The sequence below is a fragment of the Stenella coeruleoalba genome (assembly GCF_951394435.1).
Source record: "Stenella coeruleoalba genome assembly, chromosome: 17".
NCBI classification, from domain to species: Eukaryota; Metazoa; Chordata; class Mammalia; order Artiodactyla; family Delphinidae; genus Stenella; species Stenella coeruleoalba.
Window position 1 is genome coordinate 7,627,578 of NC_137163.1, and position 26,704 is coordinate 7,654,281.

The following is a 26,704-nucleotide window of genomic DNA, read 5'->3' on the forward strand; positions in this document are numbered from 1 at the left end:
CTGCCACCATTGTGATAATATATGTGATTTCAACTGGTGACGTTACGGTTTGTGGCCCACCTTTAGGTCGGAGGAGATGCTACATTGTAATCAGAGGTTAGTTCACACTACTCCCATCCCCTCCCTCACATACACACGGCAGGATTCCGAGTAGTTGATGCAGCTGTAGCCGGTGAATTGCTATGTGCTTTGCCATTAAACCCACTGACAGCCAAACTCACTGTTGCAGGAAAGGCCCTTCCTCATTCCTGCTCTGAGAAATTTCCTGAACACCCCGCCCTCCCCAGGAAGCACTGACCATGTGACCTCGTGACAAGGGCACCCTGCAGAGAATGCATCACTAATAATAGTAATACGTAGCGTTTATTATAGTTTCTTTTCCCTTTTTATCTTTATCTGCTTCACAGATAAGAAAGCCAAGGCTCACAGAGACGAAATGGCTTGTGCAACGATTTCTAAAATGGATTACGTCCCTCTGGTCTGGAAAACAGTTGGCTGAGAACGTGACTAACGCAGCCACCTACTGCCGTCTTGGGACTGTAGAACATTGGTTAGTTCCTGGGACTAATAAACTGGAGGACCTTGCGGCTTTTACTGCCCATGGGGACATCTGTCCCTCCATTCAGTAGTCCCACCCAGGCGGTGACCAGCCTTTACCGTATCTTTCATCTGGTTCTTAATTCTTCTGCCTCCTCCTTCGCTGGCAGGCTGACATTTTTCTCATGGCCATCAATAAGCCAGGTTTAGCAGCTTCCTTTTCCTCTTTATGGGATGGACTAAGAAACCCACTTTCGCTAGTGGTGTGTGAAAAACAAGATCTAGCATGGAGATCTGGAAACATTCTTTACAGCACATAATATACGAAACCATACCTGGGTTTGGTGCCAGCCTTTTCATCTCCTTAGAAATCATTTTTGCTCAGTTCTACATTGGAAAGAGCCCAGGTTCAGCTGGAACTGGGACCTCTGAATACATAGGATGCTTCTGCATCTTCATTTCATCGGTGGAGGGTGAGAGAGAACAGTGGCTTCTCTGCTATATGCTTTCTAGCCTTCATAATAAAATGCTCTGGCCATTTTCCCTGAATCCCATTTTCCCAAAACTTCATCCACCTGATATCATCTGAAATCTTTCCCAGAGTCCACACGTGCACCTTAATTGGAGGCATCCATTGGACTCCACGATCTGAATTCCAATTTTGAAAAAAGTATGTTTCAGGATAGAAGTGTACTTGGAAATGATTCATGGGGCAATTATTTTTGTCCTGGAATGGATTCTGCCCTAGACTTTATTATAATAACATAACATGTTTTGGGTTGATGAGGGGGATTTAGCGGGAAGGTATCAAGTGCATCATTCCCTTCATTTACTCAGCCATCTGCACACCTGTTCAAAGAGCTGAGCGTGTGCTACGCACAGCACTGGGTTTGGGAGACACAGAAAAGTACGGCACCCTTCCTGCCTTCAAGAAGCCGGGGGCTTAATCAAATTACAGCATAAAATGAAAACATAAAAAGTTAAGGGATCGAGAAGCATAGGATGGAAATATTAAAGCATTCAACTGAATATCGGTGACACGTTTCCTTTACCTTTGCGATAGGACTGAAAATATGCAGACACAAACACTGACTTCAATTCTTACCATCGCCTTGCGGGTTCTTCCCAGTTCATAAGGAAACCGACTCAGCTAAATAATAGATGCGTTTGTTAAGTGCTTGCCACGTACCAAGCGCTATTCTAAAGCTGGTCGTGCATTTTGGTTATCACATCATCACCCCCACGAGGAAGGTACTGTCATATTTTGCATTTCACAGCTGAGGACGCTGAAGCACAGATCGGTTAAGTGAGGAATTCCAGTAAAGAATAAAAGAAAGGTCCGCTGGCCTCCCGAAGTCAGAACTGGTCCCACTGCGTCCTGCAACCCTCCTTATACTTCATTTCACTCCCCTTGGTTCCCAAGGCAGCTGGCAATGGACCTCTATCCACCCATCCCTCCATCCATCCAAACCCTGCTACCCAGTCCCTGACACGTACGAGGCTCAGAGGATGCAGTCATGGTCTCTGACCTCCAGGTACCCACAGGGCGGTTGGGGATATAAAAAGGCATGGAATAAATGAGTAAGTGAATGAATGCCAAATGTTCATTTTATATTTACATGAGATGTCTTCCGGCCTGGACACATTTGTACCCCTGGTGTTTTCTACATGCCAGAATTCATGTTTCTCAGTGCATTTCCAAACTTTTAGCTATTTTTATTGTCATGTATAAAATATCTGGGACCTAATTTCCACCAGCTGCACATTTATTGAACGTGTTCAATGTTCCGTCATTGCCTCATAATAACTGAATATACAAGAAATTCACCCAGTCCAGTAAGTCACTTTGCGGATGATATATTGCTTTAAGGCGAAAAGCTATAAACAGGGAATTTGAGCAATGAAAACCCTTCACATTAAATAAACACGTTCCGTGCTACCCAAATCATGAGAAAAATGAGGACTGTTGTAAAACATGACAGATTGCCCAAGTGCTACTTCTCCGCTATTGGGAAATTCCAAGACATTTCTTCATATGTATTTTGTAGTCACCAAAATGGCAGTAGGAATACTTAAATATTAAGTCATAGTCTGAAAACAGACACACACACACACACACACACACACACACACATATATATATATATTTACACATACATACAACACGTATGTGTATGTGCAGAAATACACAGCTGGCCATTCTGACCATTCATGATTCCCAGCTGTGCAGGGTTATCATTGCAGTTACTTTGGATCAAGGTAAGTCTTCAAAAATCAGTGACCTGATTCAGTATAATAGTCACAGGCTACATTACCTCCCCACGATCTCTAGGTATACACAGTACTTACAATGTCAGTGAGAGTCTAGACAATCATATCACTTGAATCGACCTTCTTTGATCACTCTCTGAATCCCTTTCAAAGTTAAAATTGCAGCTATTGTCAGTAAAGCACGTCTTGTGCCTTTTGATTCGGACGTCAGACTAACCTTGGTGTGCAATCCTGGTCTGTAATTCATTAGCTGGTAAGACATTGAGCAAATAACTTAACCTCTAATAGCCGCAGCTATCTTATTTCTAAAATGGGTAAATGATAATAAGGCCATATCTCATAGGTTTGCTCTGAGGATTAAATAAGACACTGCAGTAAAGCACCCAGTATAAGGCCTGGTAAGTGCTCAACAGATGCTAATGATAAGGTTTAGCAAGCATCGGTGGTTCAGTACATTCAGGTTTCCTCTTTCCCCTACACACCTACACACACACGAGATGTTCACTCCAAGCACCTACATGAATTTCTTCACCAAAAGTTGACAAATCTTTAGCATACCTTTCCCTTCCCCCAGAACACGGGGTCACAGAGGACTAGAGTGGCAAGCTTCCTGCTCTATTTGAGCCCCCCGCCAACGTGACACTCCGATAGGGCTCATTCAGGCTCTCCCCGGAGGCCTCCCCAAGAGCAAGGAAGAGTGGAATAAGCTGGGATTTGGGTCGCTACTTTGGGAGGCAGATTTCCCAGCCTCTTTGAGTCCCAGACTTTCCATTTATAAAACAGGCAAGAGATGCTTCCTCAAAATCGCTGTGATGATTAGTACTATAATTCAAAACTTAAGAGCGCTTGGTACCAAGCAAGCACTCTAAGTAAAGGGACAGCTTTTCATTATGATTATTATTTGTAACTTTTACTGACTCAGGGCACACCACGGCTGGGCCCATAGCTCCTTCCCCATGACGTCAAAACACGGGGCTGAGACGTTCCGTCTGGGGCCTGCATAGGACAGATCCATTTCTCAAACCGGAGCATTCCGGCCACGCCATCCCACCCATTCCCAGGATAAAACTCCCAATTCCACCAAGCAGGCTTCCTGGGATCTTGGAAGCCATGCTCACTTTCCCAAACTGGGAAGCAAATTCAGTAAGAACCTAGCTCTTGGGTGTCTGCTGAATTTCAAATGGGGTCAGCGTTCATCTAGTCTTTGTAGCTTGTAGGTGGCAGGTGATTTCTACGAAAATCCAACATGTTCCATGAAGACTCAGAGAAGAGATTATTCATGGGATAAATTCTCTTCACACAGGAATTCTTCTTTTGTTTCGTTTTTTTTCCGATAAAAATGTACACTTCTTTCAATAGTAAATGTCTTTCTACGGCATTTAAGACTTGGCTGATAAAAATCGGATTGTCATGTACCTTTGGAAGAAAGAGATCTTCTGAATACAAGTAGGAACATGTACACAATTTCCTTTATTCATCAAATACACATTGAGCACCACTGTATGCCTTGTATCGGGCATTCCGGAGGTCACCGTTAAGGAGGGCACGTTCTCAACCCTTCTTCCCTGTCTAGGAATCCCACCCACAATTCGCCACCCAGAATTCCCTCATGAATAACCGCCCCGTCACTCAGTCTGCAGCACTGGGTAACAAAATCATCTTCAAACACATATGAGAGCTGGTTCAGATCTGAAGGAGGGAACGATCTGTAGGGGATTCATGGATTTTGGTTTAGCCCAGATTCTGTTTGACGCTTAGGCACGTAAATAATCTGAAAGTCAGACACTCTCTTCTCTTGTGAAAAGAGCCAGAGAGACACCAAGAAGAAGTAAAAATGATGCGAGAATCGCCTGTCCTGACATGTTTTCCTGCTCTGACACATTTGGAAGCTCTAAAAGTAGAGGGAAAAGATGGGTTATAGAGTCACTTCAACTTGGATTTGCATTCCGACTCCTCCACTGGCCATCTGGGTGACTTCAGTCAAGCTCCCTTCCCTTTCTGAGCTTCTGTTTCACATTTGTAAGAACAGAAATAGTAACGGGCACTTTTCAACACAGCCTCGAAGTTTCCATGAGCTAGTGTTAACGGTTACGTACAGCACTGAGAACAATGTCTGACACATAGAAGGTACTATATAAAAGAATTATAGCAGTAAATATTTATATTTTACTAATAAAATAAATAATAGCCTCATGTCCATTAATAGCAACTTTCTCTTCCTTTTGTTGAACAGCTTCAAGCCCTTTCAGCTTTTCATCTCTGTTAAATATACTTGTTTTGAAACAACTGGTTAACCTCTGTCTTTGTACCAGAACCGGGTTTTACGGGTCAGTAGAACCCCAGTCTGTGAAACGGGTCACTGAGGCAGAAAGAGACATGTCCTGGGCCCAGGGACCCTTGCCACCCTAGGCTGATGCAGACTGGACCCACTTCTTGTTTCTGAAACCACTTCTTGGTTTGACCCACACTCACGCTGGACCCAAGGCTCCCTAAGAGCACAGGAATGTCACAGGGCACCATTCTCAGGGGTCAGAGACATCACCCCAGGGGACTCCACCAACTCCCACGAGCTCCCGTGCAGGGAGAGGATCCAGAAGTGAGGAGCCCGGCCGATTGCCCAGCACCCTGCCCTGTCCACGAGCAGCAGATTCAGTGCTGGAGTCAATCGCTCCTTCTGACAGTTGGCGGACCTTGCTCTGACCCTGGAGTATTGACTGGGGACTTCTCCCAGGAACAAGAAGGACGTTTATCGTCTTGCATTTCTGACTGGGATGAACCCAATGTACACCCCTCACAGGGCAGGGGTGAAGAGAAACCTGACCTCAACAATGCCCGGAATAATGGATACAACTGTTCATTAAAAAAACCAAACCCAAACAGCAATTCACCTCACTTGGCAAATGCTGGGTGACCTCGGGAGGCACAAGTCTTTGGAATGAGAGACGCTTTGGTGTGCGGTGGTCACAACCGTCGATCGGAGTAGCTCTAAATCCCATCTATCCTTCTGAATGGACCCAGAGAGCCTTACGATTTGGTATTTAAAGAAGGAATTAGTGACACTGAATGCCTAGCTGATTCTGTTCCTTGAGACTTGGGCAAGATCCAGCCAGACGTCCAGTGACTTGGACAGGCCGGACCAGCCTCGGGTACCGACCAGAACGGCTGGAGACAGGCACTTTCCTTGGAGTGTGCGTGGAATTGTCCAGGAGAGCACCCATTGTCTGGGCTTGAGCGGCACCACGATGGGTGCTTTGGGCGGTCGGAGACAGGAAAGGGGGCCACGGGTCCGGATCAGGGTTAAGGTGGACAAAAGAAGGCTCAGTGTGGGCCTCAGAAGGCTGCCTGCTTTACAAGCATGGGGCCAGGCCTCGAGCTCGTGTTTTGTGCCTAATTGGCAATTTCTGAGAAGTCAGGGTAGGAATCCAAGTCGGCAAAAATATCGTTGGGATTCCGACAGCTCAGGTTGCAGAAGCAAGCATTAATCCACAGGGCCTGGCGGGAGAAGCCAGGCCCGTCGGGACACTGGAAGGAGATGTCGATGGTTTTGGACTTGTAGGGGATGCAGCACCTGTTGTCCGTGCAGACCCCACAGTACTTGGGCCGGTACGAACGTGTGCTGGTGCAGCCGGCCAGTGTAAAGTTCACGGGCGCTTCTGGCTGGTACACGGCCAGACACTTCTTCCCTTCCTGCAGGAAAGGAGGTTTCAGTTGAGATGCTCAGAGGATCAACAGCCACTTTCTTCCCTCCAAGCCCTCAATTCTTCCCTTTTCACTCTCCACGCGCTCCGCCTCCCTTTCAGATTTGCGGCATCTTCCAACTGGGAAGGACCACCCCGAATACAGCAAGACCCAGTCATATTACGCAGGAGGAAATAAGAGCACAGGAGGGGGCTGCCTTGCGGTGGTGGTACCTCTCAAGCTGCAATTTCCTTTCTCTCCTGTGTTCCTGCCTTGCCAATGCCCAGTCCCTGGTCAGTTTCACTAACACGGAATGCCTTTGCGGCCGCTTTAGCCCATCAAGTACCCCTCGCTGGTTAGGGGCAGAACCATCATGGCCTCCCTGACTGGGGGATGCATTTTACCCTAAACTCTCCTCCTCCTCTGCCTCTGACACTCTCCCACACACCCTTTCCATGCAATGGATTCATTCACAATCCACGCAACTGGATTGCCATTATCCAAAGGGAGCTCTGTCTCTCCACCGGGCTGTGGGCCACTCAAGATGGGGCTCCTTCTGTGTCCCTGCAGTCTAATTCTGTGCCTGGTGCATAGTAGGCACTTACTAAACTCACTGAATGAATGGTCGTCGGGGTCTACTATGTACCGGCACCATGCCAGAAACGGAGGTAGAGCAGATCCAGGCGATGTGGGGTGGGTCTGAGGCTTGTATGATTGATCTGAGAGCTCTCTTAGGCACAGAATTATGGAAATGAACTTGGGTGGAAAGCATGAGGCAACAGCACGGGACGTGGATTCGTTTGGTGGTGAGCCCACCCCTACCTCGCACGCACCGTGCATTCACCCAGCTTAGGACTCTCTGTCCTGTGGCTGGTAAATTTCCCTCCCATGCTTTCGGTTAAGAGATGTTTGCTGAGTACCAAGCACCAAGAATACAAAAGCTAGTAGGGCAGGGGAAATTCAGAGAGGGAAAAGAGACAAGGGGAGGAACTGTGGGAAGCTAGGCTATCTCGCCTGCTGGACAACCCTCTCCTCAGCATCCCCAAGAAACCAGCAGTGCTCCCCAAATGGAATCAGTGCCGAGTTTTTCTTTCTCTTTATTTTTCACATGACACCAAGGCAGATGACCAGTCCTAAGGCGTTAGCAAGGAGGTCCTGGGTTAAGCAAATCAGATCCGTTTCTAACTCCAAGGACTGGGTCTTAGTCTCCTGTGGCCACTACACCCTTGATCCTTTATTTTAATTATCTTTGACTCTCAAAGCTGGAAGGGATGTCCGAGATCATTTCTGGTGTTTTACCAATGAGGGGACTGGGGCTCAGAGATGCAGGGAGATTGGCCATGGTCACACAGAGTCAGCAGCAGATGGGCATTTGACTCCAGCAGTCCTGAGTCCCGTTGTCCCCTACCGCCCCGTGTGGCTGTCACGTGAGTGGGGGCTGGCCCAGGAGCAGTCAGTGAGGGGTCCTTGGAATCACCACAGGAGAGCACTTCTGAGGGACCCTGGGATCTCTCCAGAGTCACCTTGATTGTAATAACACGGTCACCACTTCCACTGAGTGAAATTCACAACCCACCAACCCAGTGACACAAGTGATCCCAAGAAACTGCTACAACGTGGGCTTAATTATTATACAAAGGGACACACCACAAGCAAGCTCAGGAGCCGGGCTCAAAGCCAGGCTTGTCTGTTACGCCCGAGACACCTGCCCCACCCTGGGAGGCGGACCCACCTTGACGTGTGGCCAGAGGTCCACGTCACACGGCCGCAGGTTGCAGAGGCGACTCTCCTGCTCAGGCCAGCACCGGGCATTGATGTTGGAGATGCGCGTGGAGACCCCCAGGCCGCAGCTGGCGGAGCAGGGGCTCCAGGGGCTGCTGTAGGCTATGCAGTTCCTGTGCCACGGCTCTACCTCCTCCATGGCTGCTGCGGATGGGAACCAGATGCCCTGTCAGTTTCCAGTCTCTGTCAGCCCCCAGTTCCTGTCGCCACCGCCCTAAGGGCTGGGGTCCCTGAACCTCAGGCAGGACAGAGGTGGGCTGTCCCTCAGCACAGAGGGCAAGTTGGCTTCAGCACAGTTTCCCAGGGAGAGGAGGGCTGTTCTGAGCTCCTTACACCTCTCCGGAGGGAGGACCATCTTTAGAGACAGGTGGACCTAAGTTCAATTCCTGCTTGAGCACCGAGAGGCTGTGCCCCTCTGGGCCTTAGGCTCTTCACTAGAATAATAACATCTGCCCTGCAGGGCTAGTACGGCAATAAAAGGGTCCAGATACTGACTGAGTACACATCAGGCATCTGCAAGGGGCTGGGAATAAAAGGTTAAAAGACACTGTTCCTGCCCCTGCAGAGATTATGCTATGCGGGAAAGGTCAAAGGGAAATGCCCGCACTGTAGTACCAGCATTTCATCTGGGCGATGCTGCGGGCATCGTGGTTAAGGGGACACACAGGCTTCAGAGGCAAATGGCCTGGGTTCAGCTCTGAGCACCACCACTTAGTAGCTGGATAGCTTCCAATAAACTAGCTCCCACCTCCGTGTCCCCACCTGTAAGAGGGGCTGACAGTAGCACCTCTCTCCCTCCTGTCCCAGGCTGGGGACAGAAAAGATGGGTTCAGACACGTGACAGCGTTCAAGCTGTCCCTGGCCCTTAGCGAGCCCTCAGTCAAGGTGGACTGAACCCCAACTCTTGGCTGGTTCTATCAACGCGTATATCCTGGCATCCAGATGCATGTGTAACTGGAGTGAGCTAGAGATGGAGGCAGGTAAAAAGCCAGGAAGACCAAGGAGAGATCTCACAGAGAGATGGAACACGGTACCCGAGAGAAAGACTGGAAGAGGAAGCTGGTCCAACCTGGCACACACACGCATGGCAACCAGAGACAGGAACGGGCAGGGACAGCAGGCGTGCAGGGGAGACGGGTGAATGAACGCGGGAATACATGAGTAAGAGAAGAGGACGGACAAGACGGAAGAGAGGAAAAAGAGGCCTCTGAGGACAGAAGGGAGGAGGGTCCGGGCTGGGATGAGCTGGGGCTGCGAGCACGGATGGAGAGGGCAGTGGGGGGGGATCTGCTTGGAAGGATGAAAGGGCTTTGGTTTCTGGGTCAGCCACTCAGCAGGGGCTCTGCTTGTGCTCGGTCAGAACGGGGTCACTGGGCCACACACAATGACATGATGGGCAGACAGCCGCTGCCCTGCACCCTCACCCCGTGACCCTCCTGTGCTCTGCCCTGGGAGGCCTGCTGGGGACAGAACTTCCCCGGCCACCTCCTCCATGGGCAGGGGATTGCTGCTTCCGGGAGCTGCTCAGCCCCGGATGGGGCACCCCAGGCCCCACCCAGAAAGGCTGTGCATCCCTGAACTGTAGGGGTGGCAGTACCACCCTCCTTCCTGGTCCAGTCAGACCCCTGGGGGCAGGCAGCCTGGGGACAGGTCTCTATTCTGGCCTTTACACTCCCCCCTCCCCTCCCCTCCCCTCCCCTCCCTTCTCCTCCCCTCTCCTGTCCAGTTTGTTCTTCTCTGAAATCCTCCCTCACTTGGCTTCTGAAACCCTCTTTCTCCTGTATCCGTCCTGCCTCTTGGATTCGTCTTCCTCAGCTTCATTCCCTCTCTCACCTTACATGGTGGTGTCGCAGGGCCACATCACTGGTCCTCCATAGAGGCAATTTTGCCCCCCAGGTCACAACTAGCAAAGTCTGGGGGTATTTTTGGTTGTCGCTACTTGGCTGGAAGGTGCTACTGGCGCCTAGTAGGTGGGGGCCAGGTGTAAACCTCCTCCTACAAAGCCCAGGACTGTCCCCTCTATAAAGAATGATCCTGTCCAAAATGAGGTCAGCACTGAGGTCGAGAAACCCTGCTCTACGCAGTCTCTCTGAGCACTTCTCTCTGAGCACAATCTCTCATGCACTTATAACTTTAAAAAAACAACCAGTACCCTCAGAACGCCCAAACTCCATTGCCATTTCTTCACTCCTTCATGTCCACTTGCCTGGTGGACACTTTCCTTCTAGAAGTGTCCTCATCTGCTGTCTCCCACGTCACCAGACGCTCCTGGTTTTCCCATTACATGCTTGGCTCTCCTTCTCTGTCTCCCCCTCGGTCTCCTCTTCTGTCCTCCCTCAAACATCAGCCCCCCAGACCTCTGCCCCAGGCCCCCCCAACACATTACCCCTAGGCCCTCAGCAGTTCTGGGCCGGAGACTTCCGGAGCTCTCTCTCCGCCCCACCTCCCTCCTCCAGTGCTTTCCCCACAGGACGCTCCTCTGGGTGATCTCATGGGCAGGGCACCCAGCCTCAGCCTCAGCCTGTCTCCAGCAAGGGCGCTCTCCTCCCCAGAAGTACTCCCTGCTTTCTGTCCTAAGTAATGACGAGCCCCGGGAGTCTCTGTTACCCTCTCTCTCCTTCCCCCCACCCGTTGTATTGACGCCGAGCCCTTCGGTCTTACTTGTTCAATTCCTCTTGCATCTGTCCCTGCCTTGATACCTCTGCTCCCACTGCCCCAATTCAGGTCTCCTCGGCCCACATACCCATCCCTGCGTCCCTCCATCCATTCATCCATCCATAAGACGAACACTGATTTGGTACCAGCTAAGTGTCTGGCATTGGCTAGGCTCATGTAAGCTGTGGCTGAAACAAATAGGTCTGTCCCTGTCCTCTGTTTCCGGAGCTTCCTCTGGCCTGGCCTACCTGGCTGAAGTCTCACCTGTCCACCCATCCCCCAGAGTGAGCGGGAAGCCATCCACTCCCTCTCTGCCCTTCCACCTGCTGCTCAAGCCTCTCCTCCCGGGGTCCCCTCACACCGGTCCTTCCTCAGCCTCCACCCCTCCCCTCCTAAACTCCTTAGTAGGAGAATAAGGAACCGCAGGCCTCTGCTTCCTTCTTTACAAAGCACTTCCTCCTTTGACGCATGAAGGATCCCATAAGACAGGTGGACAGGTGGTCTTATTTCCATTTTACCAGTGGAGAAATAGGGTCCTGGAGGAAATGTGACTTTCCCAAGGTCACACCGCTCCTGAGTGGTGGACTGGGGGCCGGGGGCTCCTGTCAATCACAGGTGGGCAGTCAGAGCTTCGGGAGTGTCCGCCCCCACACTCCCGGACCCCAGGGCCTGCCCTCCCCACCCCCGCGCCCTGCGCCCCGCGCCCCGCGCGCAGCACCCACCTAAGGCGCCCGTGTGGCGCGGCGCAGTCTTGCGTGGCCTCCTGGCGTCGTCGTCGCACACCCACTGCTCGCAGCAGCGCCCGGGCACGCTCACCCGCCGGGCGTGGCGGCACCAGACGCGCGGGGGGCGCGCGCGGAGGCAGAGCGGCGTGCAGCCCACCGCGCCGCCCACGCACGTGCAGTTGTACTTGCAGTTGGGCTGGAAGGACTGGCCGTTGTTGTAGCGCACGCCGTCCAGCACGCAGCCCACGCCGACCACCTCTGCGGACACAGGCGCTGAAGGTCAGGCAGGTGGGCTCCGGCGTCCCCCGCAGGGCAGCCCCGCCCCCGCTGGGCCACGCCCCCCCACGTTCACGTCGTAGGGGAGGGGCGAAGGAAGAGCAGTGAGAAGCCACTGGGCCCAGCCGGCGGCGTGGGGGGAGTTCGGTGGCACCTGAGCAGAGGCAGCGCCAGTTCATTTAACCCGCGGAGAAATACGCAGTGCCACCCTGGAGCGGGGTGGGAGGCCGGGACGGGGAGCCAGGTGGCTAGCCCCTGGTCCTGTCCCATCAAGGGGCACAAAACCTGGTCCTGACAATTTTCTGCCTCCAGGGTCACGGTTCTGAGCCCGGCAGTAAAGCCAATTCGAACACTTTGAAACAAAGACTCAGTTCATTCAATGCAAATTTATAGAGTAGTCTAGGTGCCCACGCCCTCGAAAAGATTACATTGTAGTGGGGGACAGAGGAAAGACAATGGACCGTCTAGAATGTTGATGGGGCCAGTAAAGCAGTTGATGGGAGTGCGGGGGGGGGGGGGGGGGGGGGGGGATGGTTTGCAGATTTAAACAAGGTGGGCCAGCAAAGCCTCACGGTGGTGAGGATGATTCAGCAAAGATGGGAAGGAGGTGAGCTGCCCAGGCCGGGAGGGGCTGTAGGCGGGAAGGCCTGAGGTGGGAGCAGCCTGGGATGTGGGAGAGGGCAGGGAAGGGTGAGAGAAAGTCAGGAAGCAGGAGATGAGGTGAGAGGGGGCTTCCCTGGAGGCTCAGTGGAAAATACAAAGCTCTTAGAGCTTAGAACTGAGGCTGGCACACAGTAGGTGCTCAATGAGTAACTGTTGAATCAATGATACGAATTATGTTTCACAAAAACACTCGTGGTGCTGAGTTGAGAACAGACTGATGGGTATGGGTGGTGTCAGGAGGCCACACTAGGAATCCAGATAAGAGGTGATGGTGATTGGACCAGTGAGGGACAGCCAGGAGGAGAAGGGCTCAGCTTCTGGGTATATTTGGAAGGACCCGCTGACAGATAGGATGCAAGGATGAGAGGAGAAGCATCAAGAAGGACTCCTAGTTCTATGTCCTGAGCCCTGGAAGGAGAGGGATGCTCTGTCCTCAGAGGAGCAAGGTTGGGGTGGGTGGACTCAAGTTCCTCACTAGACACGAGATGCCTGGTTGACATCAGAGTGGCCGTGTGGAGCTTGTTCTGCAAGCCTGGAGTTCCAGGAGAGATCTGGGGCTGCTGGGCCCCCACCAGCATTCCCACCCTTGATGCCGGGTCCCACCCTGAGGACAGTGTCTGGAAGTGCAAGCAGAGAGCCCAGGGTGGCAAGGGCATTCACCCGAGGAGGGCTAGTCTGCCAAGAGTTCCAGCTTATCTCCTGGATTCACCCGAAGGTGAATCATCATCATCATCATCATCATCATCATCATCATCATCACCATCATCATCATCATCATCATCACCATCATCATCATCGTCGTCATTATCATCATCATCGTCATCATCGTCATCGTCGTCATCGTCATCGTGATCATCATCCCTGTATCTAACAGGAGTGAGGGTTCTTGGTTGCCTGACCTGCTTTGTGTTAGCCTTCCTTGCTTTGCTGATTTCATCCCATAAGGAAACGATACCACATCATCACCTGCATTTTCACCTACAGCAAACCTGAGTCTCTGCGATGTTGCGTCACACACCTAAGGTCACAGAGCTCGGCTCAGCGGAGCAGTGAGGGCAGCCTGTGGGAATACTGGGGTGACTGCCTGTTTCCTTGGGAGGTGATTGTGCTGGAGAAGGTACAGAAAGGAAAGGCGCTAACACTCACTGCCCCTCTGATCTGGAGCCAGGCACCATCTGGTGTCTCACGCAGTCCTCGCGGGGGCTGCCATAGGAGAGCTTTGTTTTCTTCCTTTGGTAGAGACGGGAACTGGGGGTGTGGGGTTAGTGCTTGAGGTCACCCAACAGGTGACTGATGGAGCTGCTCCCAAAGCCTGGGGGCTCTGACTCCACCATCCATTTCCTTCCACCAGACACCAATAAAGGAGGGGAAATAGGAAAACAAAACAAAGCAGAGGAAGCGCTGGGTGAATCACTGATCTTTGCCTCTGAGTCACCCCTGCCGGTGCGCTTTTGCTCCAGGGAGCGTGTGCGCGTGCGCGTGTGTATTGGTGGAGGGGGAGAAAGGAGTGCTGAAGCCCGTCTCTGCCCGTGTGTGGGAACTTCTGGTGGAGAGGGCAGCGCTGGGTGCTGGGAGCCCTTAGCACAGTGGTTCTCAACACCAGCTGCACGATAGCACCACCGGGGGAGCTCTTTAAAATTTTGATGCCCACACCATGCTCCAGTATATGAGGGTGGACCTGGGTTTCAGTATTTTTTATTGTTTTGCCCTTGGTAGCTCCCAGGTGAATCCAGTTTGCAGCCAGGCTTGGGAACCGTTGCCTCTAGAAGTTGTTCGCAGTCTCCTGGGAGGTTTAGGGGGTAGGGACAAGCGATGGCTGGTATGTGTGATGGCTGTGGGTTGTCTCATCAGCGGACTCTGGCACCCCTTCCTTATTCGATTTCTTCCTGACTAATTGAAGGACCAGCTCCTGGCTAGATGGGGAAGCTGGCTGAGTTTCCTTCCCCATTCAGATGTGCAAGTCCAGGCATGAACGGGTGGGCTTTCATTTTATTGACGGACTTCAAGGAACTCAAGTCACCTTGCTGTGCCGTCTGGACCTCTACTCCCCTTGCCCCACCCCTGCTGGACTGTCACCTGCCTGGGAGCAGGGACAGTGGGCCATGCCTTGTAACCCCATTGCTGTATTATCACTAACCTGTGTTCACCGCGTGAATGAATCAGTGGACGGATGGGTGGATGTCAGATGGGGTGAGACCTACTCCGTATTGGGCTTCTACTGTGTATCAGGCACTCGACATCCTAACCACCCAGAGAGGTAGGCATTATTCATTCATTGCATTTTTCCTTGATGAGGAAACTGACACTTAAAAAGGTTAAGCAGCTTTCCTAAGACCATTGTACTAGTTAGTTACGGCGCTGGGCTTCGAACTTAGGTTGTCTAGCTCCAAACCCCATGCATGGGTTTTCTACTCCCTCACTCTTCAGATGGGAGAGTCTGCGCTTGGAACCAGCCCTGCCCCCAGACTCTGAGGATGACCGTGGACAAGGCTAAGGGAACTTCTACAAAGGAAAGTTGAAGCACATGAGACACTCACCAAGAGCAGCCTCAACCACCACGCGAAGCTGGTTGGATCAAGCTCCTTAAGTGACGTGCCCAAGGTCACGTAGCCAGTAAGTGGCAGAGCCAGGAGGCAAAACCCAAGTCTGTCTGCCTGTAAATTTCCTGATCCTTCCAGCAAACCACACTGCCCTCAATCCTGACCCAGCTGTATTGAATGCAGTCATGTTTGTCCACGAAAATAGCCAAACAGTTTAATCCAGAGGTCACTCGCTGCCCACAGAGGTGTTTAGTTTGGCCCGTGGAGTGTTTTTAAAAAAAGTTTTCAATGTGTTGCCAACATTTACGAATCATACACAAATCTGGATTTCTTTCTGGATTCACTTGAAAACGGAGCAGACGGGATCAGACCAAGCTCACTTTTCCGCCTGGCCGCAGGGGCCAAAGCTTGCATTCACTAGTTTGCCATAATCCCTGTGATCCTCTCTTGGAGTTATTTGTGCCAGTGTTGCAACTGCTCATTTTTATTTCCTTGTCCTGGCTTAATGACACGCACATCTCTGAGGACAGATTTAGCCTGGCCTGGGGATCGTCCATTGGTTGTTGGCCATTTGCTGACAGATGGTGTGTGTAGAGGAACACTTCTTTCTCTTTCCCCTCTCGCCCCAAAGCCTCTTCCTCTCTAGCGTCTCAGACCCTGGACTCTCTTCTTTCTCGCATTAGGGTCTCATGAATTCAGACACTATGGCAGCATTTCCGGGAAGATGTTCAGTAGCACACTGGTGAATTGTGTGTGTGTGCGTGTGCGCACATGTGTGCATGCTGTGTGTGTATCTGAGTGTGTGTGGTGGGGTAGGTGGGTCATTGGGTAAAATTCTGCCTGGAAAAACGTGTTCACTGTGCAAATAAGTTCAAAAAGAAAAGTCCTCTCATGACAGCTCTCTTTTTGGAATTTGACAATGGACGTGAACGTTTAAAACCTCTGAAAAGTTCTGTTTCACTTATTGAACCTTATTTACTCCGAAGTCTGTAGACCTATATGACCAGAGAACCCTTGGCAAGTGTAGTACTCATTACAGTCTCCTGAAAACCAGTCTTCTTTTCAAATACAAGGAATGGAAATAGAGACTCCTGACGAGAGGGAGCCAGGTGAAGACAGGAGCTGACATTTAAGGACAGAGGGCTGGTGCTAGATTGGGAAGCTGGCTTTCCAGGCCCCTGGTGGCAAAGGCAGGCAGGATAGGCAGTCCCGGGGTCTGTACAGTCTATGGGTCCATGAGAGAATGTCTATAAAGTTGTGGTGCCTAGCACGTGGTGAGATGTCTTTGCAACTTTAGGGAATCATATAGTCACAATGAATTTCCTTTTAATGACCTTAAGGAACAGCTGTAAAAGGGGAAAGGAATGATGAGACGGTCTCAGAGACGTGGAGGGGATTCTACTGCGGGAGGGCTCAGCCTGGTTTCCTTACCTGGGTAGGGGGAGAGAGTATATGAGTGACTATATACGTCAGCAGTCAGTCTCAGACCTGAGTACGGGAGTGGTCCAAGGAGCTTGTTAAAGTTGTAGATTCCCATCTCCACTTGCAGAGAACTGGAATGAGTAAGTCTGGGGTGGGGCTCAGGAATAACATTTTTAACCAACACGTCAGATGATTCTATGCGGATGGAATCTGCAAGTTTTCACTGAACAGAGTTTTGTGGGGTTAATAATGAGTTTCAGTAAAAGGGGGGAAGATGGAAAGATGGCAGAATCAATGGTGGTTACTTGGACCGCGAAAGACAGATGACTTGGTGTGAAAGCTGAGGCATGAACTGAGGTCGAAAGAGCAGAAAGTGCTCATAAGTTAACCATGATTGTTTTGACTTGGAATTTTGTGCATAACCCTCGTCAACAACCCACTTCAGGGAATATAATGGGTTAACTGAGGGTGAGGGAGTCTGCTGTGTGTGAATATGAAGTGGTGTGTGTTAGAATCATAGTTACGGGGAAAGCTGGATTCAGCATTAGGGAAGAAGGGAGTTCTTGGGTTTATGAGGCTTTGAGTAACTTTTCAGAAGTTAGGCTGCTGTGTCATGATGCCTAGTGACGTCTTTTCATCATGCTGGATCAGGTATCTTGAATAAATGCTTAGATGATTCAAGCTAAGTGAATAACAGTCCAGATAGAAGCAGGAGACCAGAAAGTCCCAGAAAGGAGGTCTCTGAGAACAACAAAGGAAATGGTAGAACCCTGTGAAGAGCAAACAAACAGCCTCTCCCCTGGCATGGGGCTATTATAAGGACAAAGAGTAAAGAAAAAGCAAAGGCAAATAGAAACCCCAGGAAAAACAAAAGCCTTCATAATAAAGGAAATTCAAACAAGTGCACTGTCTCATGTCACAGTGAAAAACATTTACATAATCCTAATATTGTAAATAGTGGTTTATAACCAAAAATATGACAATGATATTGGAAGATGGGGGAGACGTCAGGTGGTAGTAAGGAACTCAGACATTAGCTATCATATAGGGATCATTCATAGATTATCCACAATTGATATTTAAAGCTGATCAATGTATAACTGAAGACATGTATTGAGGATTTGCAACTACCAGAAGAAAGGGCTGAAAGCTAAAAGTGACTGTAGTAACCAGAGGAACATGGGTGGGTGGTAGGAAGGGATGGTTTCAGGCTGCTGGGTTTTATCCTTTCAAGGCTACTAAATGTTTTAAAGCCATGTTGTTTTAATTTACAATATTACTGAAATATCTGGAGCTCTGCAGGGTCCTGGTGCCCCTGGGAGGTCATGGGCAACCAGCAAAGAGTTCTACCACTAAGAAAACAGAACCAGGCTTGACTGGTGGATGCCTCTTCCCTGGACACATCCATGGATGGAGAACAGAGAAGACAGCCAGGTTCTGGGTGCCAGAGGAATGCAGCATCCCTCCCTCCTCAGGAAGAGCCCAGCCTCTGGCCTCTAATCACGGCCTGGGGTAGGGGGCGGGGGGTATTTCCTGCAGAACTGGAGCCAGGCCAGAGGAAGGGCAATGGGTGGGGGTCCCTGGGCCAGAGCTGGGGATGCTGGGGGCTGGCCGGATGGTGTGTGTGGGGTGTCACTTACGTGCACATACTCCTACTGCGTACCTCGGGCTGTCCCCACTGTAGTCACAGTAGAGGCCCCGGTGGGGGTCACAGACAGCAGCCTCCGTGCAGTTGTCCCCGAGCTGCTGAGCACACATCTTGCAGCATTCGCAGCCGTCTGTGATGAGGCTGACCCCCAGCGGGCAGCGGGGCGGGGAGGACGGGCACTCGCACGGCCACTTGCAGAACTGGGGGTGTGCAGAGGTGTCCTCCAGGGGAGCCGGGGTGAAGACCGTGGCCGTGGGAGCTGGAGAGAGGGCCTGCAGGGGAAGGGCAGACATAAAGGGAGCTGCCAGGTAAGGGGTTCAGAGGCCAAAGGTCTGCAGTCACCTTCCCATCTTCACGGTGTTCAAAAGGTTTACGCGAAATTATGTTTCTCCACCATACTTTTACTAGCCAGACGTCTCCTTTCTCCTCAATGCAACCACAGGAGGAGCCGGAGTTCAGAGACTTAAGCCCATCGCCCAAATTCCCCAGCTGGTAGGCCAGGGGGCAGGGGGCAGACTCTAGGTCAGACCTCTGAGCCCCATGGGTGTTTCCTTCCCTTCTGATCATCCCGAAACCTGGGAGGTCCTTGAGTTGGCCTCGATTGAAGGTGAGGAAGCTACAGCTTTGAGGAAATGCCTTCTGATGAGTCACGCCGTGTGGCACGGCCCACACCCCATCCACCGGTTGCTCTTTTCTCTGCGTCCTAAAGATCTACCCTCTCCACTGAGGTTTCAGGTGTACAGCACAGTGATTCAGTTACACATACATACATAGACACATGCACATATATGTACATTCTTTTTCAGGTTATATCCCCTTACAGGTTATTAGGAGATATTGAGTATAGTTCCCTGTGCTCTACAGTAGGTCCTTGTTAGTTACCTATTTTAGATACAGTAGTGTGTATCTGTTAATCCGAAACTCCTAATTTATCCCTCCACCCCCTTTCCCTTTGGTAGCCATACATTTGTTTTCTATGGCTGTAGGTCTACTTCTGTTTTGTAAATAAGTTCATTTGTATCTTTTTATTTTCAGATTCCACATGTAAGTGATATGCATATTTAATATCGGGTTTCAGGCAGGTATTTTTATGAATTTTCTTCTCCTTCTTATTTCCCCTCTGAGCCCCAGGAAAGGGCTGCATGGGTGGCTCCTGCAGCTGGCTTGCTCTGCCTCCGTAGCGAAGGGAGTCATGCTCTTGTTGCTGGTGCAAACCATGCAGAGAGGGGTCTTATTTTGCGCTAAGGGTAACGGACCACCACTCCGCTTCCCCAACCTGCACTCCTCCCCAGAACCCCATTCCCATCCCCGAGCCCATATATTCATCTTTATGCTGGCAAGTATGATGGACAGGACAACAGGCCAGCGGGGAAGGAGACATAAGTCCCAAAGGGCCCCCCCTGCGCTGAAGATCAGGCAGATAGAACGGGAGGCTGCTGTGGGATGCCGGCCAGTATTAGGAGCTTCCAACTGCCTGTATCTCAGGGATCCAGTCCCCCGCCCGGCCCCTCCGGCTGCCTTCCTGAACGGCCCTCCTGGCCCCTCACTCTTTATACTGGAGGAAACCTAGGCCCAGGGAGGAAGGGAGTTGCCTGAGGATGGAGAGTGGAGGCTGCATTTTCCCACCCCCAGGCGGTGGTCCCTGCTGGGGAGCCTCCTGTCTGGGGCTCCTGAATTCTGAGGTTAGCGGAGGTGGAACCAGGGCTTGTGCGGGCTGCCCCACGGGCCAGCTCCTCCGTCTTGAACCAGAGCCTGCTCTGTGGGCTTACAGATCTGCGCTTCATTCTTTGAACAATAGATGCTGAGATATTCCGACAGATTCCTTCTTTTCCTGAGGAGGAAAGCGAGATCCAAAAGGCAGAGGGATACCTCCAGGATGACACGGGCCATGTCAGGGCGTAGGCACAAATGACTCTCCAAGCTCTCATTTCTGGGACCTTTACCTCTACCCCCTCTGGGCTCTTTCAGTCACTCCACAAACGTTTGCTGAGCTAGCTCACCGTCTCTCTTAAGTTTTAGGCATTTGAAGATGAAGTTATTAAAAATGTCCTGTGCTCGTGGCGCCGCAGCTCATAGGAGAGACAGTTATCCGAGGTGATTTATCACAATGTGAGGCGGTGTGTGAGTGCTGGGCACCGGGGCGGCCCCGGGAGCTCTCTGACTACCAGGGCAGGAAGCTCTCTGCCGAGGTGAGTGGTGGACATCCTTGAGTGCCTGGCTGTGAGAACCAGAGGCCAGGAGAGATGGTCCAGGCTGAAGTGCTGGATTAGCTGGGCTCTTGGTTCTGTGCTCGGCACATAACAAGTGCAGTAAATATTGATTTGACACATTAAGGGACTTTGAAAGTCAAAACTGCAAACCTTGATTTGAGGCTTTCGTCGCCTCTAGGCTTGGTTTCAGGCAGGTTTGCTGGTGGGGAGCAGACTGCTCTGCAGGTTGGCAGGGCTGGTCTGTGTTCATCGGGAAAGCGTTTAGGTTACCTTCCCTCGTTCGCTTTTCCTCGAAAAGTACAATGTGACACACAAAACCCCAAACCCCCAAATCAATGAAACCACACGCTCACACACACACACACACACACACACACACACACACACCCTCATCTTTCTGACTCTGTGCAGAGAGACTTTTCCTTGTCAGTCTGTGACAGTGGAGGCCTGGAGCTTTATGAATCCCCCAGACCACCTCTGACAGTCTCTAGACCCTCAAGACCTACTCCTGGCAGAGGAAATAAAAAAAAAACCCTCTCCTCCAGGAAGCCTTCCATGCCTTTCCCAGGTTGTATTAGAGGTGCTGCCTCCCCCACTAAAATGTGAACTTGTAAAGGACAGAGCCTGTGCCTTACTTCTCTCTGTGGGCCTGGAACACGGCTCACGGCCCACAGCAGGGCTGTGTCAGTGTCGCCTGGTGGAATGGATGGATGGGGAATTGTTGACTCTAAGGGGCTTTGGTGTCTCTTGATTTTTCAGGGTCTACCATCTTGGAAGCTTTTTTCTCTGCTCTAAGTTTGAGGGTCAAGAAAACAGCATGGGACCCGAGATAGTCAGAAGTGGGTTCTCTGTGTCCTTGGACAACCTTTCTGAGCCTCAACATCCCCATCTGTGAAATGGCCACAGTAATGCCCCCTCGGGAACTGCTGGGAGGGTGGAGGCATTGTGTATGCAGAAGCACTGTGTATGCAGGCCTGGCAAAGGGCAGACGCTCGAAAGCACGACTTCGCCCTTGCGCTCCCTTGCTTGTGCGCCCTGCCTCGCACCCACACAGCCCAGCACAAGACTTGGGGGTCTGGACACTTTGAACTGAGCTGGGATGGTCTGGAATCTGGATAGTAACCACCTCCACGTGGTTACTATCCATCCTGCTGTCTCCATACCAAGTTAAACCTCCCCAGAAGGAAGCCTCCTTTCCAAGTGCATGCCGGGAGCCCCAGGGCACCCAGCTCCTCAAGGGGAGCTGCAGAGAAGGCCCCCGCCCTGGATGAGGGAAGCAGGTGATGGCGCCGTGGGGCAGTGGAGGGAGGGGCCCCGGGTCCGCTGAGCCAAGCCCTTGCTGCTGGCGCCATCTAGTGGTAGAAATCTGCCATCCCTAGAAGGTCCTGGATGAGAGCTGTGGGTTGGGAAGACCTTTAGACCCCAGGGCCTGAGGACTCCTCATTTTGGTGCCTGACCCTCTGAATCCCGACTGCCTTGTCCAGCACCCACGCCCCAGGGAAAGTGACTGCACACACACACACACACACACACACACACACACGCATCAGCCACCTTGAATACCCAAGACGGCACTGCACGTCTGCCTGCCCTTGGTCACGGTACAGGGACTATTGCAAACTCACTGGGCCTACATCATTTTTTATAACAGCAGAAGCTAAGGGTGAACAAAGGGAAGGAAAGCAGTCAGAAAGCAAGGAGAATATCTATCGTCTGGAGAAAAAGCCAAAGAGAATCAAGAAGAGCCTTGGGTACTTGCAAATTGCAGCTGTTCACATAAGAGCCTCTTTTACAATGTGCTTCTGCATGCGGACTCCCCGCGGACACCACTGTGTTTACAGGAAAGACAGGAGGGTGGGGCTGTGCCCTGATGCTTCCCAGGCTGGGCACCCAGGGCTCAGGCTCCTGCCTGGTTCTGCCCGCTCAGCCCCTCAGCTCCCGGGCTGAGCCCACGGCCCACCTCCATCCTCAGAGCCCCCAGGGCAGTGCCTCACGCAGTCACTTCCTACAGTGGCTCCCAAACTTTGCCGCATGTTAGAACCACCCAGAAGCTTTGATAAACTCTGATGCCTGGCCACTGTCCGCAGACAGCCTGACTGAAGTGGTCTGGGAAGAATCCTGGGCACTGAACGCAGCCGAGGGTGACAAGGGTCCACTTGCCTAAGGACCTGGTTAAGATACAGATGCCTGAAGCCCACTTGGAATATTCAGCTTCAGCTCTTCTATGCTGGGCCCAGAATGTGTATGTTGACCTGCACCCCTGGTGATTCTCGTGAGAATGGGAACCGTTGTCTTAGAGAACTGGGCCAGGGGAGGGTACGATGGGGAGATTCTAGGCCATTTTCCTGTCTTAACATGACTTTTCTAGAACATCACTTACACGCCTAACCTGTCGGCAGCTTGATCAACCTTCCACAAAGCAGTCCAGGCCAGACTGCAGAACACACACGGTTTTCGGTAAGCAGGCCTCATGTAGTTAATTGAAAATGATGTACTTTGCTTTTACTGTTTTGTGAGAAAGACTGAAAAATGAAAGAAATAGAAAAGGAGCAGCTCCCCATGATAAGGCCCCTAAGTGTCAGCTGGGTACTGAATGAATGTGTCCCCTCAAATTTATATGTTGACGTTCTAACCTCTCTAAAGGTCATGGTATTAGGAGGTGAGGTCTTTGGGGGTGATGAGGTCATAAGGGTGGAGCCCTCACGGATGGGATTAGTACCCTTATAAAAAGGATTGCAGAGAGCTCCCTGGCTCCTTCCACCATGTGAAGACACAATGAGAAGATGCCAGTTATGAAAAGGGTCCTCATGTAGAATGTGACCATGCTGGCCTTGACCGTGGACTTCCAGCCTCCAGAACTATAAGCAATAAATTGGTGTTTGTGGCCACCCGGTGTGTGGTTTCCTAAAGAAGCCCAAAGGGGCTAAGACCGTGTCTGCTACTTAACCCTCTGGGCAGGGAGGGTAATCAGTCGGCAGGTTGAAAGCCGTGAATCAATCCATTTAATCATATTTATTGGACAAACTTAAGCAGATGAAAATTAAGAAGGAAAACATTTTTGCAACAATAAATGGTGGTAGGCATGGGAGCAGAGAGTAGGAGCTGGCAGTGGTGGGGTGCCACCCTGAGACCTTAATCATCCTGATCGATGATGGAGCCAGACCCCACCATCCTCTGAGAGTGTGTGTGGTTCATCTATGAGCAGGGCCCTGGGACCAGGAGGAAAGGGCAGGGCATCTGCAGTGAGTGGAACCCATTTCCCAAGGCTCTGTGACCTGGGGCCGTGCTCACCCTCTCTGAGCTTCAGTTTCCTCATTTGTAAAATAGTAATGATGACAGCATCCTCCAGCAGCCCTAATGAGCAGTTATAGTCTTACCTCCATTTTACGGATGAGGAAACTGAAGCTCAGAGAGCTTAAGTAACTTGCTCACAGTCTCGCAGCTGAGAAGGGGTCTCTGAGTGTCCCCAGAGTGTCCCTCCAGAGGGACTTATCACCATGCTGCCCTACTCCTTCATTCCTTCACATTCATATCCGTACATTCATTCCTCCATCCTCCCATCACACACATGTACTAAGCATCTCCTGCGCGGTTGGTGCTCAGATGAACAAGGCGTGTGGTTCTTACCCGAAGGCAGTCACAGTATGGACACACACACAAGATTACAACACGGGGTGGTGACAATTGTAATTCATTTGAGCCCAAGCTTCCGGGGTCCCCGGAAGAGGAGATGGGAGCCTCTCGCGGGGCTTTTCAGGGACAGATTGCCCTTTCTTGACTCCTAGGTGCTCAACACTGAGCCTGGCACACCGTGGGCTAGTGCTTCGTGAATGGAAGGGATGGTAGAGAGCTTGGGCTTGCCCACGTTTGGGCGGCCACCCCCAGATGCTCCACCAGGGGGCAGGGTTGAGACAGGAATGGCCTGAGCCAGCCTCAGCTGGGCCCTGGGGGTTTTAGGAAAGGGCTGCCTTGTCTGGAAGCAGTTTCTGTTTGCTCCTTCCCTGAAAAGAGGCCTCGGTGGGCAGTGGGAGAATGTGGACACAGACCTGGGTCCAGAGCTGGGGATGCCCTGTGGTCAGCCCTCTCCGACCGTTTGCTCTCACTTTTCTGGTGTAACTAACAGGCGGCCACCATGTGACCTGGTGGACACATTTTCTGAGCATCTCCTCCTCCGAGGATACCCCTAGGGGTCTGTACCCAGGGCTTGGTAGGAATGCCCTGCAGGTGGGGTCACCGTCTTGGAAAACTCTTAGCTCAAACCCCACCAAGGCACCTGGCCTGAGTGTTTGGAGGACCCAGCACTGCCCAGAGCCTTCCATGCTCACTCCGGTTCCGACGGCAGGATCTCTAGGGACGTGAGGCCCAGCGCTGGCCAGGCTGCACGTCTTGGGAGGTGGAAGGTTTGTAGAGCTTTTCTGCTAATTAGTTTTGCAAACATGCAGTCTTATGAGCGTCTGTTTGGAAAAGTCGACTTTATATGGAGAAGGTAGAAAGGGCAGGAAGCCAGATTTCTTTCCAAATAACGAGCCCTCATGAATTTGTTCATTCATCAACTGAATATAAAGCATCTACAAAGTTCCCCATATAAAGTCTCAGGGAGCACCCAGCCTCCCCAGGAGACAGGAGTATGAAAAAGGCAATTGCATTATAGAGCAAGGATCAGAAACCAGCCCCCAGGGACATCCCACCCACAGCATTTTTTGTAACAGACTAGAACGATTTCTACACTTTTAAAAGGCTGTAAAAAAAACAAAAAAGAAGATTCCATGGAAAGCCTATAGTCCACAAAGCTTAGAATATTTACTCTCTGGTCTTTTTTTAGTAAATGATCGCTAACTTCTGTTATAGAGTGACAGCGCTATTAATAAGAGCTAACCCTGACGGAGTGCATAGCCAGTGGTGGGCGTTTCTACCAGGGTTACGTATAATCAGACTTAAAACGTGTTCATTCTTTTTTGGGGACGTGTTCAAATATTCACACTGTTGGGAGAATAATATAGTGAATCTCACATACCTATTCCCGCTTCAATAATTATCAACCAACCTCTGTCCATCTCCTCTCCTCTATTTCTCCCGCCTACACACATACTTTTTCATTCTTGAGGATTTCAAAGCAAATCTCAGACATCATATGATTTTACCTGAAATTCTTCAGAGAGTGTCTCTAAAGTGTGGAGAAGTAAAAACAAACAAACAAACAATTTTCACACCAATTAACTTAGTTTGGTTACAATTTTGTAATTTTCCCTATAGCAAATACTTGGTCCGTATTCAGACTTCACTGATTATCTCAAAGCTTTAAAAAAAAATCAGATGGTTTCTACGAATCAAGATCAAAATGAGGTCAATGGTCTACATTGTCTGCGTTTTGCCTTTTATGCCTCTTTTATTGGTTTCCACGCTAAGTCATCTAGTCGTTGTGAGAACCCTAAGAGGCAGGCTGCTTTTATAATCATCTCCCCCAGTTTACAGATAAGTAAACTGAGCCACAGAAAGGTCAGATCATTTGCCCAAGACCGTTCACAAGTGGCAGAGTTGGGATCTGAACCAGTTTCAGTCTCTTAAGGCATCACACCCAAGGGCCACATGGCGGGGTGTCTCAGCAGAGTCTAGGGGCTATGAGAGCAAGGTGAGAAGGGAAGGGATGGGGCCGTGGAAGCAGGGAGGGCTTCCTGGAGGAGGAACCATTTGGTCTGCATCTTTAAAGGATGAGTGAGAATTGACCAGAATGGCAAAGAGAACATCCAAGCTGAGGAACGGCATGAGCAGGGGCGTGCGGGTGCTGCAAAGTGGCATGGAGCAGGAATGACCAGTGGTCACCGTTGCTGGGGCTTAGGGCTCAAGGACACGGGGAAGGCAAGCAGGCCTCATGGCCAGAGGACCTAAGGGCCATGCCTGGGACGTGTGTGCCTGCTGGGGGGAAAACGGGGATCTCTCCTGAGTCAGCCAACCCATTGTGCCAGGCAATGACCAGAACACCCCTGTAAGGGCAGTGCTGAGGGTCCCCATTTGACAGACGGGAAAACTGAGGCCCACGGAGGTTAGAGACACAGCAAGACAATTATACACTCTGTTCTGACTCTGGGTCTCGTATTCCCCCAGCAACCTCTAAGAGACCCTGTTCTTGCCTGATTTCCAGTTCATTCAACTCACGAAAAGGAGCAGAGAGCCTTCCACATCCCAGGTCTGGCTGTGGTGGTGGCCATGGCTGACCAGGGAGGGGACCAGCCCTGGAGCAAGAGCCAGTACAGACAAAGGGGGAAGAAACTGCCCTCTGAGCTTAAGCCTGTTCTGCAT

General features: G+C 51.1%; 1 protein-coding gene across 2 annotated transcripts; it reads right to left on the reverse strand.

Moving 5' to 3' along the window:
• Nucleotides 1–3,712: 3,712 nt before the first annotated feature.
• Nucleotides 3,713–18,501, reverse strand: CCN4 (cellular communication network factor 4). 2 transcript variants are annotated; one of them, XM_079901909.1, is made up of 4 exons: nucleotides 18,190–18,501; nucleotides 11,646–11,906; nucleotides 8,219–8,412; nucleotides 3,713–6,495 (listed from the first exon to the last, which is right to left on the reverse strand). In XM_079901909.1, exons 1-4 carry the CDS (start codon nucleotides 18,488–18,490, stop codon nucleotides 6,196–6,198), a joined length of 1,056 nt encoding a protein of 351 aa, XP_079758035.1. In that variant the 5' UTR covers nucleotides 18,491–18,501; the 3' UTR covers nucleotides 3,713–6,195. The 2 variants fall into 2 exon arrangements, with proteins under 2 accessions (XP_079758035.1, XP_079758036.1); XM_079901910.1 differs by lacking the exons at nucleotides 8,219–8,412; nucleotides 11,646–11,906.
• Nucleotides 18,502–26,704: the final 8,203 nt, after the last annotated feature.

Bases quoted from the DNA above. Each gene is read 5' to 3' on its own strand.
- CCN4 (XM_079901909.1), bottom strand. From the start codon at position 18,490: ATGTCTGCCCTTCCCCTGCAGGCCCTCTCTCCAGCTCCCACGGCCACG. The intron at 8,413-11,645 runs GTGGGTGCTGCG...TCCCATCCGCAG, and splicing joins GCGCCACACGGGCGCCTTAG to CAGCCATGGAGGAGGTAGAG. The intron at 6,496-8,218 runs GTGGGTCCGCCT...CCTTTCCTGCAG, and splicing joins ACCTCTGGCCACACGTCAAG to GAAGGGAAGAAGTGTCTGGC.